The sequence below is a fragment of the Hyla sarda genome, chromosome 8, assembly GCF_029499605.1.
Source record: "Hyla sarda isolate aHylSar1 chromosome 8, aHylSar1.hap1, whole genome shotgun sequence".
Lineage (NCBI taxonomy): Eukaryota > Metazoa > Chordata > Amphibia > Anura > Hylidae > Hyla > Hyla sarda.
The window spans coordinates 84,586,499-84,603,643 of record NC_079196.1 but is presented as its reverse complement, the minus strand read 5'-3'; the positions used below and the strand labels follow the sequence as shown (position 1 = coordinate 84,603,643).

Here is a 17,145-nt window from a genome sequence, read left to right as displayed (position 1 = left end):
TCCAGAGCAGCATATGTTTGTTGTGGGGATTTTCTCCTACTCTGGACAGAGATGTCAGCAGAGAGCACTGTGGTCATGATGTCAGCAGAGAGCTCTGTGTTCCAAAAATAAAATAATTTCCTCTGTAGTATTTAGCAGCTAATAAGTACTGGAAGGATTAAGATTTTTTTAATGGAAGTAATTAACAAATCTGTTTAACTTTCTAGCACCAGTTGATAAAAAATAAATAAAATTAAAATCTTTGAATGGCCCTGCCAGAGCCCTAACCCAGTATAAAAAAAAATAAAAAAAAACTCTCTGGAGAGACCCGAAATTAGCTGTCCACCGATGGTCTCCATTCAACCTGAAGGAGCTTAAAGCGTACCTATCATAGCCCAGAAAAAAAAAGTTAGTAACTCAGTACCTCATCCTGATCATGTACATAAAGCTTTTATGTGTCTAGCTTCTGTATTTCTTTTAAAATCAGCTTATATCAGATCACACTGAATTTCTATATTTTCTCAGGCAGGGGATGTGTCCCTCTTTTGCCCTCACTGTACATGACTGAACTTCCTCCCTCACTGTGTGTCACTGAGATGTCAGCCAATCACCGCACTCTGCTCTGTAACCCTTTCCTATCTGGTTTTATGCTGCACATGTTACACAGAGAGGAAGAAGGATTACTGCTGTTCTCCTTATACACTATGGGGGAGATTTAGCATTAGGTGTCTAGACACAGATCTACCCCTTTACACTTCTTGTCTAATTTACACTTTTGCTCAATATTTACTAAAGTTGTCCTTTGATAAATTTTGTGCAAATATAACCCCCCCCCCCCCCCTTCACTACCATACACTCCTTCTCTACCTCACACTTCACAGAGCTGTGGCGTTTTCCGCTGTACACTGCTCACAGAGCTAGAAGTGCCGGAGCAGCAGTGTGCACCGAACAAAGCTCTGCACAATAGTAAAATAAATCTTTATTAAGATCTTTTTTGCGCCAAAAAAAATAAAAATATAATTTTGAGCGAAAAGTATCCACCACATTTTCAAAGAGCTTTGTGCCACGATTTACACTGTTCACATCAGTTTTTTAGAAGTGGGCATGTCCACGTATATTGTCTGCTTTATATGATATTTTCGAATGGGTGAGAGTCCAGTTTACATCGAAAATTTCACACCAGCACATACTCCCCATGTATAGTAGTGTGGGTAGTACACACACTGCTATACATGGGGCTATGTGTAGAGCATTGCACCCTAGTGTATGTACAGATGTGAATAACAGGGACTGCAGACTCAGAGGCCTTGAGTCACTGACCGATTCAATGCTATGCACATACCCCCACCTGTATAGGAATGTACACACATTGCTATACACATTGGGGGGGGGGGGGGGGGGGTATGTGCAGACTGCAGAGCATTGCACCCTACAGAACTCCCTAGGGCGCACATACACCCCCCCCCCCCCCCCCCATGTGTATAGCAGTGTGTGTATGTACATTCCTATACAGTTGGGGTATATGCAGAGCATTGCATTCTAGTCTGTACCCCCACACATTAACACCCCCTTCCTCATGCCATCTCCTTACTACTGGGGTGAGACACTGCAACAAACTTCCTCCTCATACCTATCAGTGTTTACCAACCAGAATGCCTCCAAGTGTTGAAAAACTTGGCATGCTGGGAGTTGCAGTTTTGCATAAGCTGGAGGCCCCCTGGTTGGTAAACACTGTGTACATGTACCAGAGCTGAGTGTGTGATCACGTACATGAGCAGAAATTAGTGTGCAATGTGTATGGAGCAGAGCTGAATGTGTGATTGTGGGTATGCAAACACACTCAACTCTGCTGCATACACACAATTACACACTCAGCTCTGCTGCATACACATGATTACACATATACATAGACCTAACAGCTGTACCTCCTTCTCCCTCCCTGTGCATACAGTGGTATTCTTAGATGCTAGTTCTGCAATCCATGTGATCATTTTTAAACGGGTTGCAAACAGCTGTAAAATAATACCATTGATTTCAATGGGATTTTTTTTTACAATCCTTTTATCACCTGTTTGCACACGTTTGTTTCCTGTTGCTTTACAGCAGAAAAGACTGGGCATGCAGTATTTTTTCTCCCGTCAAAAATTATGGAATAGAAATGGATATTATAAATTTAACATTGAAGTCTATGGCAAACTGATGAACCTTTAATGTCATCCATTTGCCCCGGATTATAATATCCGTTTCTGACCTATTACTTCTGAGCATGCTCAGAAGAGGTCGACATTAGCAGACTCCTGCAGTGCTGAGGGACTACTACTATTCCCATCATGGAAAGGAGTCTGTTCCATGATGAGAGTAGTAGTAGAAGTCTGGCTGCCGGAGTCTGCAGACAGTTGGTACGTGTGCTCCTTGATGTTCTATATTTGCGTTAATGTCGGTAATGCACAAAGTTTGACAGCGTAAACAAACCTTGCGCAGGTAATAAATAAGTGTCCAGTGGATCTTTCACTCCACGGTTCACGAACAATAGACAACATATGAAAATGTTCCACCAAAAAAGACGCATAAAACAGACGCAATGAGTGACACTGCGCAAATTTAAATTTATGCGTCAAAAAATAAACATCAAAAAGGGGTAAAATCATTGATAAATGTGCCCCTGTGTGTTCATAGTTCACACAGGGAGCGCACACCGGTTTATAATGCCCCCCCCCCCTCGCTTCCTGTATTCTGACTGAGATGCTGCTGTTGCCACAGTCGGAAAGGACCATAGTAACAGGTGGGGGACATTTTATGAGGACCTTTAGTGGCCACTTTTATAGGGGCAGTTTTCTAAGGGAGACTGTGGAAAAAATATAATGAAATAGCATTAGAGATGATACAGGGTACATTCACACGGGCAGGTTTACAGCGAGTTTCCTGCTTCAAGTTAGAGCTGCGGCAAATTTTCCACCGCAGTGCAAACTCCTAGCGGGAAACTCACCGTAAACCCTTGTGAATGTACCTTAAAAACACTACACTTACACATAATAAAGGGTAGAACACTACATATACACCCCCTTACACTTCCCCCCCCCCCCCCAATAAAAATGAGAAACGTATTGTACGGCAGTGTTTCCAAATTAGAGCTTCCAGCTGTTGCAAAACAAAAAACTCCCTAGTAAAAAAAAAAAAAAAAATAGTAAAAAATGTATACTAACATGCTGGTGTTGCCTCATCCTTTTTATTTTCACAAGCGGTAAAAGAAAAGAAAAAAAAAAGACCCCCAAAATACCCATGTGTGACCCCATTTTGGACACTACACCCCTCACGGAACGTAACAAGGGGTATAGTGAACCTGAACACCCCACAGGTGTTGACAAATTTTCGTTAAAGTTTGATGGGAAAATGAAAAAAAAAAATTTCACTAAAATGCTGATGTTACCCTAAATTTTTCATTTTCACAAGGGAAAATAGGAAAAAAGCCCCCCAAAATTTGTTACCCCATTTCTTCTGAGTAAGAACATACCCCATATGTGGATGTAAAGTGCTCTGCGGGCGAACTACAATGCTCAGAAGAGAAGGGGCGCCATTGGGCTTTTGGATAGAAAATTTGTCCGAAATTGAAGGCCCCCATAGTGCCAGAACAATGGACCCCCCCCCTACATGTGACACCATTTTGGAAACTACACCCCTCACAGAATTTAATAAGCAGTACAGTGAGCATTTACGCCCCACAAGTGGCTGATTTTTGGAACAGTGGTCCGTGAAAACGAAAACATTTTCATTTACACATCTGACTAACAAAAAGTTGTCAAACACCTGTGGGGTATAGTTTCCAAAATAATATGCCATGTTTTTTTTTATTTTTTATTTTTTTTATTTTTTTTTTGCTGTTCTGGCACCATAGGGGCTTCCTAAATGTGACATGCCCCCCAAAAACCATTTCTGCAAAATTTGCTTTCCAAAAGCCAAATGTGACTCTTCTCAGCATTGTAGTTCGCCCGCAGAGCATTTTACATCCTAACATGGGGTATTTCCATACTCAGAAGAGATGGGGTTACAAATTTTGGAGGGCATTTTCTCCCATTGCCCTTTGTAGAAATGGTAAATTTGGGGGAAAAACTGCACTTTAGTGAAAACATTTTTTTTTTTCCATTGACAACTTTTTTTTTCAGTGACAACTTTTTGTTAAATTCAAATGTGTAAAACACCTGTGGGGTGTTAAGGCTCACTGGACCCTTTGTTACGTGCCTTGAGGAATGTAGTTTCCAAAATAGTATGTCATGTGTTTTTTCATAATTTTTTTTGCGCTGTGGTGGCACAATAGGGGCTTCCTAAATGTGACATGCCCCCCCAAAAACATTTCAGCAAAATTCACTTTCCAAAATCCCATTATCGCTCCTTCCCTTCTGAGCCCTCTACTGCGCCCTCCGAACACTTGACATACACATGAGGTATTTCCTTACTGGAGAGAAATTGTGTTACAAATTTTGGGGGTGTTTTTCTCCTATGACCCCTTGTAAAAATTCAAAAACTTGCTCTACAAGATCGTGCAAGTGTAAAAAAAAAATGAAGATTTTGAATTTTCTCCTTCACTTTGCTGCTATTCCTGTGAAACACCTAAAGGGTTAACACACTGTATGTCATTTTTTTTATACTTTAAGGGGTGCAGTTTTTATAATGGGGTAATTTGTGGGGTATTTCTAATATGAAGGCCCTTCAAATCCACTTCAAAACTGAACTGGTTCCTGAAAAATTCCGATTTTGAAAATTTTGTGAAAAATGTGAAAATTGCTACTATACTTTGAAGCCCTCTAATGTCTTCCAAAAGTAAAAACATGCCAACTTTATGATGCAAATATATAGTAGACATATTGTATATGTGAATCAATATATAATTTATTTGGTATGTCTATTTTCCTTACAAGCAGAGAGCTTCAAAGTTAGAAAAACGCAAATTTTTCACCAACAAATGATGCAAGTATCGACGAAAATTTACCACTAACATAAAGTAGAATGTCACGAAAACACGTTAGCTGGTCGGAACACGCCTCCTCCATTCATCTCTATGGGAGAGGCGGAGACAAAACATTCCTGTGTCTCCACCTCTCCCATAGAGATGAATGGAGGGGGCGTGTTTTGACCAGCTGACAGGCTGGGTGCAAAACATCGTGTACAAGAGCAGAGCTGTGGCCGAGCCGGGGCCTGTACAGCCCATAGCAACCAATCAGATCACTTCTTTCATTTTTGAAAAGGCCTCTGAAAAATTAAAGAAAAATCTGATCGGTTGTTATGGGAAACTCAACAACTTTTCCATTGGACAGGTTTTGATAAATTCTTCCCCAATGTCTTATTTATCAATAAATCTTTTTTTTCATTCCTATATCAAATTTCTAGAGTGTTTTCCCTGACATTGTTGAATGTCAATATCGATGTCAGGAATTTTTGGTGCATTGGACATAAATTCTGCCAAATGCATTTCCCTATACTTTTTTTTTTTTTTATAATTTATTGAGGAAGGACCTTTTTTACTCCCCAGACAACAACTTAAAGGGGTACTCCGGTGCTTAGACATCTTATCCCCTATCCAAAGGATAGGGGATAAGATGCCTGATCGTGGGAGTCCCGCCGCTGGGGACCCCCGTGATCTTGCACGCGGCACCCCGTTTGTAATCAGTCCCCGGAGCGTGTTCGCTCCGGGTCTGAATACCGGCGACCACAGGACCGACGGCGTGTGACATCACGCCTCCACCCCTCAATGCAAGCCTACAGGAGGGGGCGTGATAGCTGTCACGCCCCCTCAGGAGGGGGCGTGATAGCTGTCACGCCCCCTCCCATAGACTTGCATTGAGAAACGGAGCGTGAGGTCACACGGGGGCGGAGGCGTGAAATCACACGCCGCCGGCCCCGTGATCGACAGTAATCAGACCCGGAGCGAATACGCTCCGGGGACTGATTACAAACGGGGTGCCACGTGCAAGATCCCGGGGGTCCCCAGCGGCGGGACTCCCGCGATCAGGCATCTTATCCCCTATCCTTTGGATAGGGGATAAGATGTCTAAGCACCGGAGAACCCCTTTAAGGGTAGGGTCACACTGAGCAGATTTGCAGCGTATTTGACACTGCGAGAAATCTGCCAAGCATTGGGAAATACGCTGTGTATGCGCTAGGAGCAGACAGAGAGCTTTCCCTGCTACAGCCCAATGTCTGCAATAAGGTTCGGAGGCCGGCCCGAACCTTATTGTAAACACAGGGCTGGGGGGGGGGGGGGGGGGGGAGAAGCTGTGTGGCTGCACCTAGCACATACACAGCGTATTTCCCAATGCTCGCCAGATTTCTTGCAGTGTCAAATGCGCTGCAATTCTGCTCAGTGTGACCCTACCTCCATGGGTAGGGTCACACATACTGCATCTGCAGCGCATTTCACAGTGCAGATTGGCACCGACATATGATTCAGCTTCCAAACCTTACTGCACACACAGGGCAGCAGCTGGGTAGCCCTGTGTGTCTGCTCATAGCAGATCAGAAGTTTATTTCTCGCAGTGTGAAATGCACTATGGATGAAGTATGTGTGACCCTACCCTTAAAAGGAGATCTGTAGTGCAATATAACTTATCCCCTATCCTAAGGATAGGGGATAAGTTATAGATTGTGGGGGGTCCGAGCGCTGGGGCCCCCGGGATCTCCTGGACGGGGCCGCAGCAGTATGCTGGAAAGGGGGCGTTCCGTCCCCACATGACGTGGCTGCCGACACGCCGTGAAAGGGGCGTGAAACTTCACTTCCTGCAGACTGCCGTGGCCTCGTCCAGGAGATCCCGGGGCCCCAGTGCTCGGACCCCCGCGATCTATAACTTATCCCCTATCCTTTGGATAGGGGATAAATTATTTTGTGCTGGAATACTCCTTTAAGAAAGCTTCAGAGCCTATCAGCATTAAAAGTAGTGACTTTAGTAGTCATAGAGAGATTTATCAATGTTGTGTTTTGAAACTGTGTTTAGAAGTAATTTAACTTTAGCCTTGGTTGTGCTTACATGCAACATATTTATTATACAATTGCATACTAATTGTATAGCTATAGGACGATAGACTATAGACGATAGTCGTCCTATAGCTATACAATTTATGGCCCAACTTAATGTCCATTCTCCACATATGTTGCTTTAACCCCTGCATATTTTGTGAGATAGAATGTGTGTTTTCCCCTTGTGAGCTCAGAAATGCTTATCACTTGATAAAGGGAGGAATCCCGAAAGCTTGTCTCTACAAAATCTTGTTAGTCCAATAAAAAAGTATTACAAGATACTGCAACTACTGATGATTTTGCATCACTGGACTAATACGGCTACTCTAATATATATATATATATATATATATATATATATATATATATATATATATACATATACATATATATATACACATATATATATATACACACATACACACACACACACAATATCGAAGGAGACTATTCACTTGCACTCACCGGAAGAAGCGCACGGCTGTGCACGAAAACGGCTGTTAGCCTCTGAGCACCCTCATCCAGTCGTCTCCCAGCATTATTGAACCGTCCGAAATACAGCAAGTCACAGGACCGGTGAGTGCAAGTGAATATTCTCCTTCGATATTGTAGAAGTATACTAGCACTTGTTTTCACTTAGCGCCCCGGCAGTGAAGTCTAATTAAGCAGCTACGGCCACTGAAACCGCAATTAGCACTCTATATTAATAGAAAAAGAGCAGTGCCCTCCCAAACCTTCTACAAACAGAATATTGATTTTTTATAATATATGTCCCATGTTTAGTCAAAAACCATGTGAAGATACCCCTTTGTGCTCTTTCACACTAGTGTATATAGCACTAATATTACACTTGTATTTTGCAGATGGTAGGGTGGGGTTCACACCTCTGAATTTCTGGCTGGACAAAGTCCAGCTGTAGATTCCGAGTGCGGCAAGCAGACATTGCCATCCATATAGATGGTAACGTCTGTGGAGCGGAAAAAGTTAAAAGTTTCATTTTCTGGCAGAATACTTTGAGCGGACTTTCCGGGTGCCCCGCGTCGCACCCCCCATTGCCTCCCCCATCCCTGGTTTTATAATTACCGGGGCCCGGGGTCAACGCTACTTCTGGCTCCTGCTGCGTCCTGCGTTACACTGTGCACAGTGACGTGACGTCACCGCACACAGTGACAGCTCAGGAGAACGCCACCGGAGCCAGATGTAGAGTGGACCCCGGGAACAGGCAATTATAAAACCGGGGATAAGGGAGGCAATGGGGCCGGGGCGGCGCGGAGGGGGGTTCGACACGGTGCGGCTGTGGGGCGGACACGGTGATAGGACTCAGGACCCCCGGACAGGCAGGGGGAGAGAAGCGGGTGCTGGCGGCGGTCTATGGCACCGCAAAAGCCGCTGCAGTTCATTGATTTAAAGCGCCCACTTTAAATCAATGATCTGCAGTGGTGGGGGGGGGGGGGTCCCTAGTCGATCCCTAGTATGTAAGGCTAGGTTCACACTACGGAATTTCTCCCTGCAATTCCGCTTTGAAATGTACAAGCGAGTGAATGGGTTTTCCTTCCACCATTTCAAACTTTTTTGAAGCATAATTTGTGAACGCAAAATTCGCTTTCAAATTTCCGCCTGAAGAATGGCAGTGCTCATTCTTCAGGCGGACCTACTCGCAGAAGACATAGCCATCTATTGGGGATGGCAATGTCCACGCGGTCCCAGCGCCGACTGATTCAGTTGGTGCTGGCCGCACTCGGAATCTCTAGATGGAATTTTTCCGTCTGGAGATTCCGCAGTGTGGTCCTAGCTTGTGTTACCCAGTGGGGCTGTTTATATGAGCATACAACATTTAGGCTAGGTTCACACTGCATCAGTGATTCCATCAGAAGTATCCATTGGCATCCTGACAAAATGAATGCTTATATAAACTGCAATGAACGGCAATGAATGCAGTTTATTTCAATGGCAATGCCCTATTTTCAGAAGAATGGATATCGCAGCCGACCACACTTTTGAGTCTAGTAAAATAGAGGATACATCTCAAACGGTGACTCCGTTGTGACCATTGAAATGAATGGCATTCGTTGGCCTCCATGACAGTATGGGATACTGATTTTGGTGGGATGCATCTGACATCACTAAGGGTTCATTCACACAATTTTTTTGCAATACAGTTCCCATATATGTTTTCACTGTGAAAACCGTACGGAACCGTATTGAAAACCGTATGCATTGACTCTCCATTGAAAACCGTATGCCAAAAGATGAATCAGGTTGTGTCCGTTTTGCATCCTGTACGCTTTTGTCATTTTTTTCCCCCATACCCAAAACCGTAGTCTACCATGTTTTTTGGTCCAGGTGAAAGACTGTATTAAACCGTATACATTTTTTTTTTTTTTTTTAACATGGGAGTCAATGGGAACCGTACAGAACTGTATGTGACATCTGGTTTTGGACTTTGCACAGTTTTTTTCTTGGAATTTCAATCAAACAAGTGAAACTTTATTCAAAATGGAGTGAAAAGTTAAAAACGTATACGTTTTTTCTTACAAAACGGGTGCAACCAGACATCATTTTGCAAACCGTATACGGTTTTTAACTGTATACGGGTTGAAATTTGTACACATGTTTTGATACAGTTTAGTCCGGTTTTGAGGAATCTGTTTTTTCATCTAAAACCTGATATGGGAACTGTATTGCAAAAACGTGGTGTGAATGCACCCCAAGGCTGGGTTCACACCATGTTTTTTTCGGTTTACTGTATACGGTTTTCTGCTAATAAACGTATGGCAAAAACCGTATGCAACCGTATGACTACAAATATGGTTTTTCCCCGTATACGGTTCCAAAATGTATGTACGGTTCTATCTGTTTTTGCCAACGGTTTTGCTATTTTGTTGGAATTAGTTTTCAAGCAATTTAATAAAGTTACTATTGTTCTATTGAAATTCCTTCTGCGCATGTGTCAATTCCAAAAACAGATTAGAAAAACCGTGTGCAACTGTATTCTGAAATTCTGTGTACGGTTCTCATAGACAACAATGTTAAAAGAACCGCATACGGTTCGCATACAGTTTTTCAACCGGAGGCAAAAACGTGGTCGACTGCGTTTTTGCCTACGGTTGAAAAATCGGCAAAACCCTATCCGAGGCAAAACAGATGCAACTGTACACAACATTTGGAATACGGTTTACAATGCATTCTCTATGCATACGGTTTCGGATACAGTCGTATATGTTTTTTTGCGGAAAACCGTATACGGTTACCATATTTGAAAATCGTAATGTGAACCCAGCCTAACACAGTGTGTACTTATCTTTATGCAGATGCATGTTCTACTCCTATTCAAGTATCAGAAATAGAGAGACAAAAAAGGAGAGACAGGGGGCGCTCCCTATGTAAGGTGTATCGACTAGGTATGTCCCTCCAGCACACCTAGTTGATATACTCACCCGTTGGGTGACAAGACTGGATCCCAGGTTGTGTGGGGTCTTGGTTCACAAGTCTCTGTTGTGAGTGGGTGGGTAGAGGGGATTGGAGGCTAGACTCTTGGCGGAAGAGCCAGTTGTACGACACGAAAATCACAAAAGAAGCAAAAAACGGTCTTAAGAGGCACTGCTTGTTGAGGTCACAAGTAGAAGAGACACAGGCACACACAGGACTAGTAAATTTATTTGCAAAAAGGCCTGACCCACGCCAGCACCGCGTCACACAGGATCCTCTCCAGTATCTCTTGCACCCATCATTATATGAAGAGTTCTGTACACGTTTGGACCTGAGGAAGGCACTCTGTATGTGCCGAAACGCGTTGTCCTTTTTACAAATAAATTTACTAGTCCTGTGCTGGCCTGTATCTCTCCTATTTGTGACCTCAACAAGCAGTGCCTCTTAAGACCGTTTTTTGCTTCTTTTGTGATTTTCCTATTCAAGTACTGTATGTGATGAGGAATTGAATTATGTTTCATTTATCTATTTTGCACGCCCAGTCCAGCAGTATTCTCAGCGCTGAAGTACGGATGTAATACTGATGGTATCGTCCATATCAGGCTGCTTTCACACTATGAAGTTCACCCGTTAATAAACGTATGTTATTATTTATTATTAATAGACGCTTAATAACGGGTGAATTAAGGGATGCTACAAAACAACCGTCATGTACTGGACGTTTTTACACCTCTGCCTACAGACTCCCACAGCCAGGACTACTACTACTCCCATCATGGAACAGACTTGTTTCCATGATGGGAGTAGTAAATCCCTAGCAGCAGGAGTCTGCAGACAGCTGGGGAGGCTACATTAGTGTTTGTACTGCTACTCCCATCATTGAACTGAGTCTGTTCCATGATGGGGGTTGTAGTACAGGGGCTGAGGGATTGATCGCACCGGATCTCACTTCTGACACCCGATGTGATCAGAAGTTATTAAGCAGGGGAGCGGGCGGCATGCTCCGCAACCCTGAGATCACAATGTATTTTTTACTTTCATTTTTAAATTCCCTGCGGGGATCCCTGAATGGCCGGTACTGAGGAGCCAATCAGGGATCCCCTGGGGTTTTAAAAATGGACAATGTGAGGGGACATATGTATAATAAAAGTGTTTATTGGGGGGGCATAGAGCGCTATATATATAGCCCCCAATATGACCCCCACCAGCGCATTTATAAGTATATATCTATACCCCCCGCCAGCGCATACAGTGACCCCGCCAGCGCATTTGTTCTAATTTTCTATTGCAGCGCTATAAGTGACAACCATACCTATCAGAACGTATTCAGCTGCAGCCCCGCCAGATGATCCTGATAGATATACTATTCATTCATAGCGCTAGCAGCTGTATATGTATATAGATGTGCTGGGGGGGCAGACATATAGCGTTATCTGCCCCCCACAGCGCTTCTATATACATATACAATTAATTAATATCGCGGCAGCTGCATATCTGTCAGGATTATCGGCCGAGCGGCTGCTGGATGCGCTGCTGACATATATACTTGTCATATATAGCGCATTTGTACAGCGTTATATATGACAAATGTCAGGAGCACATCCAGCAGCCGCTCGGCCGATGATCCTGACATATACTATTCATTCATAGAGCGGCAGCTGCATATCTGTCAGGATCATCAACCGAGCGGCTGCTGGATGCGCTCCTGACATTTGTCATATATAACGCTGTACAAATGCGCTATATATGACAAATATATATGTCAGCAGCGCATCTAGCAGCCGCTCGGCCGATAATCCTGACAGATATACAATTCATTCATATCGCGGCAGCTGCATATGTATATAGAAGCGCTGTGGGGGGCAGATAACGCTATATGTCTGCCCCCCCAGCACATCTATATACATATACAGCTGCCGGCGCTATGAATGAATAGTATATCTGTCAGGATCATCTGGCCAGGCTGCAGCTGATAGGTATGGTTGTCACTCATAGCGCTGCAATAGAAAATAAGGACAAATGCGCTGGCGGGGGTATAGATACTTATAAATGCACTGGCGGGGGTATAGATACTTATAAATGCGCTGGCGGGGGTCATATTTTTATTAATGCGCTGTCGGGGGCTAGATATATAGCGCTCTATGCCCCCCCCCCCCCCAAATAAACACTTTTATTATACATATGTCCCCTCACATTGTCCATTTTTAAAACCCCAGGGGGATCCCTGATTGGCTCCTCAGTACCGGTCATTCAGGGATCCCCGCAGGGAATTTAAAAATGAAAGTAAAAAAATACATCGTGATCTCAGGGTTGCGGCGCATGCCGCCCGCTCCCCTGCTTAATAACTTCTGATCGCATCGGGTGTCAGAAGTGAGACCCGGTGCGATCAATCCCTCAGCCCCTGTACTACAACCCCCATCATGGAAAAGAGTCTGTTCCATGATGGGGGTAGTAGTACAAACACTAATGTAACCTCCCCAGCCACTGGCAGACTCCTGCAGTGGGGAATTACTACTCCCATCATGGAAACTAGTCTGTTCCATGATGGGAGTAGTAGTTGTCCCTCAGCACTGCAGGAGTCTACTGATGTCACCTCTTCTGAGCATGAATAAAAATAATGTCCGTTATAATAACGGGCATTAACGGGTGTATTTTCTAATCTATGTCGGCCATAGACTTCAATGTTAAAAATAAACATATGTTAATATACCCGTTTCTTGTGATGTGCGAAAAATGTATGCATGTCACGTTATTTCTCCCGTCACAACTAACGTACGTTAGTCATGACGGGCTATAACATGTGACAAAGGGTAAAATAAAAAAACAATTGACTTGAATGGGGTTGTTTAACGTGTGTTAATAATTATGTTTCAAACGTACGTGTAATTACGGGAGAGCCTCATAGTGTGAAAGCAGCGGCACCCTTACATATGTGAACCTGTGTGAAGCCAGCCCTGGTGTAATATCATACAATGGGGGAGATTTATCAAAACCTGTGCAGAGGAAAACTTGCCCAGTTGCCCATAGCAACCAATCCGATTGCTTCTTTCATTTTTCACAGGCCTTCATAAAAATGAAAGCAGCAAGCTGGTTGCTATGGGCAACTGGGCAAGTTTTCCCTCTGCACAGGTTTTGATAAATCTGTCCCAATGTATGCTGCAGAATACAGTACTATTACTGCGCCAGGTCACATGACCCTCACACTTATGATCACGTGGCAGATGTCACCTTGTAGCGCACACCTATGCAATAGCCTGTTCTCTGAATCCTCCCCTCCCCCATGATATCATGCAGTCCAGACTCCGCCCACCGCCGGGTACCTGTGTAACGTTAATCACGGGTTTTTACCCCGTATATCACACAATAATAACGGGAGAGGTGACCGCCGTGTTCCCGCCGCCAGTAATACTCACCACACGGAGCAGCGCAGTCTCCCCTCCAGCTCCAGCAGCGCCGTCCGGGTCCGGTTCCAGTCAGGCAGCTTCTTCATGGTGTCTGCAGTACAGTTCCCTGAGCGGACCCTCAATAACATGGCGGATAGCATACATACACACTGCCCGGATCACACACGGCTCAGTCCGGCTCACCCCGGGCGGGAACTTATAAATGGCGCCAGAAAGCAGGAGGCGCGGCCATAATGTGTGAGGGAGGAGGACGGCGGGGACTGCATGGGAGTCCTGAGGCGAGAGGACGTGGAGGAGGTGACGGCTCCCTGAGGTGGATTCGTGGATGACTGGTGGAGAGGACGTGGGGCTGGTGACAGGACCCCCTCATGGGATATAACATGAATGCCCCAAAGATTCGGGCACCGGCACTTCATCTGTATGGAAGCAGTGACATGTTCGCCACTGTACATGTGAGCAGCCTGTTCCCGCGGGTACGTGTGGCAGCCTGTTCCCGCGGGTACGCGTGGCAGCCTGTTCCCGCGGGTACGCGTGGCAGCCTGTTCGCGCGGGTACGCGTGGCAGCCTGTTCGCGCGGGTACGCGTGGCAGCCTGTTCGCGCGGGTACGCGTGGCAGCCTGTTCGCGCGGGTACGCGTGGCAGCCTGTTCGCGCGGGTACGCGTGGCAGCCTGTTCGCGCGGGTACGCGTGGCAGCCTGTTCGCGCGGGTACGCGTGGCAGCCTGTTCGCGCGGGTACGCGTGGCAGCCTGTTCGCGCGGGTACGCGTGGCAGCCTGTTCGCGCGGGTACGCGTGGCAGCCTGTTCGCGCGGGTACGCGTGGCAGCCTGTTCGCGCGGGTACGCGTGGCAGCCTGTTCGCGCGGGTACGCGTGGCAGCCTGTTCGCGCGGGTACGCGTGGCAGCCTGTTCGCGCGGGTACGCGTGGCAGCCTGTTCGCGCGGGTACGCGTGGCAGCCTGTTCGCGCGGGTACGCGTGGCAGCCTGTTCGCGCGGGTACGCGTGGCAGCCTGTTCGCGCGGGTACGCGTGGCAGCCTGTTCGCGCGGGTACGCGTGGCAGCCTGTTCGCGCGGGTACGCGTGGCAGCCTGTTCGCGCGGGTACGCGTGGCAGCCTGTTCGCGCGGGTACGCGTGGCAGCCTGTTCGCGCGGGTACGCGTGGCAGCCTGTTCGCGCGGGTACGCGTGGCAGCCTGTTCGCGCGGGTACGCGTGGCAGCCTGTTCGCGCGGGTACGCGTGGCAGCCTGTTCGCGCGGGTACGCGTGGCAGCCTGTTCGCGCGGGTACGCGTGGCAGCCTGTTCGCGCGGGTACGCGTGGCAGCCTGTTCGCGCGGGTACGCGTGGCAGCCTGTTCGCGCGGGTACGCGTGGCAGCCTGTTCGCGCGGGTACGCGTGGCAGCCTGTTCGCGCGGGTACGCGTGGCAGCCTGTTCGCGCGGGTACGCGTGGCAGCCTGTTCGCGCGGGTACGCGTGGCAGCCTGTTCGCGCGGGTACGCGTGGCAGCCTGTTCGCGCGGGTACGCGTGGCAGCCTGTTCGCGCGGGTACGCGTGGCAGCCTGTTCGCGCGGGTACGCGTGGCAGCCTGTTCGCGCGGGTACGCGTGGCAGCCTGTTCGCGCGGGTACGCGTGGCAGCCTGTTCGCGCGGGTACGCGTGGCAGCCTGTTCGCGCGGGTACGCGTGGCAGCCTGTTCGCGCGGGTACGCGTGGCAGCCTGTTCGCGCGGGTACGCGTGGCAGCCTGTTCGCGCGGGTACGCGTGGCAGCCTGTTCGCGCGGGTACGCGTGGCAGCCTGTTCGCGCGGGTACGCGTGGCAGCCTGTTCGCGCGGGTACGCGTGGCAGCCTGTTTGCGCGGGTACGCGTGGCAGAAGCCCTAACAAGTGTGAACCTAGCCTTTGGCCACAGTGTTTAGGGCTTCTGCCACAAGTACTCGCAAGAACGGAATGCTCACATGTACAGTGGCAGAAAGCAGCGGATGTCATTTAGCTCAGTGGCACCTTGCGACTCCATTCAGGTGTATACGTTATTAAAGGGGTAGTCCAGTGGTGAAAAACTTATATAAGTTTCAGATCGCGGGGGTCCAACCACTGGGTCCCCTGCAAACTCTCTGTATGGGGCCCCGGCTCGCTGGCCAGATAGCGCGTGTTGACCACTGCACGAAGCGGCGGCTGACGCCCCCTCAATACATCGCTATGGCAGAGCCGGAGATTGCTGAAGACAGTGCTCCCGGCTCTGCCATAGAGTTGTATTGAGGGGGCGTGTCAGCCGCCACTTTGTGCAGTGGTCATCACGCCCCCTTCCCGTGGGCTGTCGGGGCCCCAGCGGTCAGACCCCCGCCATCTGAAACTTATCCCCTATCCTTAGGATAGGAGATAGGTTTTTCACTGCTGGACCACTCCTTTTAAGGACCCAGCCCATTTTCACCTTAGGACCCGGCCCTTTTTTGCACATCTGACCACTGTCACTTTAACCTGTTGGGGGAGGAGGGATACGCCCTCGCTTCCCAGTATTAAAGAACGGAGGGCGTACAAGTACGCCCTCCGTATTTCCGATCACCGCCGCTCGCCGGGCTGTGATCGGACCTGGATGACTGCTGATATATATGTCGGAAATCGTCGGTAAATCCCCCCATGTCGGAAATCGCCGGTAAATTCAGACCCAATCACCCGAAAAATAAGAATTATCGGAGCTGTCAGAGACAGCTCTAACCATCCTTAAGGATAGGAGCGAGGATGCAGTGTTGCCACCTCCTCCTATCCCCTGCCATTGGTCTGTCAGTACGACCACCAATGGCACTTGCAGGGGGGGAGGGGTTTAGAGTTCATTTCCCCCACTCTGCCCACTGATCAAAGTCTGGGCAGAGCGAGGGGGGAGCATGGCCAGCTTACCCGGAGCGGCAGCGACTTAGAGCAGCGGCATTGAGGAGCGGCAGCAGCAGGAGGAGTGCGGCCGGAAAGTGCGGCGTGGAGGAGGCTGCAGTGAAGATCGCCGGTAGGTGATCTTCACTGTGGCCTTCTAAAAGCTGCAAAGCTACAATTCCCAGCATGCCCACACAGCCAAGGGCTGTCTGGGCATGCTGGGAGTTGTAGTTTTGCAACATCTGGAGGGCCACAGTTTGGAGACCACTGTGTAGTGGTCTCTAAACTGTGGTCCTCCAGATTTTGCAAAACTACAACTTTCAGCATGCACTGACTGTCTGGGCATCTGAAGTGGCACAGTTTGGAGACCACTATACGGTGGTCTCCAAACTGTAGCCCTCCGGATGTTGCAAATCTACAATTCCCAGCATGCCCAGAAGTCAGGGATTCTGGGTGTGTAGTTCTGCAATAGT

At 47.5% G+C, this 17,145-nt stretch overlaps 1 protein-coding gene across 2 annotated transcripts in view; it reads right to left on the bottom strand.

Moving 5' to 3' along the window:
* BARD1 (BRCA1 associated RING domain 1) overlaps positions 1 to 14,305 on the bottom strand; it is a 107,049-nt gene extending 92,744 nt beyond the window's left edge. Inside the window, exon 1 of one of the 2 annotated variants that reach the window (XM_056534046.1) lies at positions 13,828 to 14,305. In XM_056534046.1, coding sequence (XP_056390021.1) covers positions 13,828 to 13,958 — 131 coding nt within the window. In that variant the 5' untranslated portion in view covers positions 13,959 to 14,305. Of the gene's footprint in view, positions 1 to 13,294; positions 13,372 to 13,827 lie in introns of those variants that run through there. The other variant, XM_056534047.1, reaches the window with a different exon arrangement.
* Between the last annotated feature and the right edge of the window lie 2,840 nt (positions 14,306 to 17,145).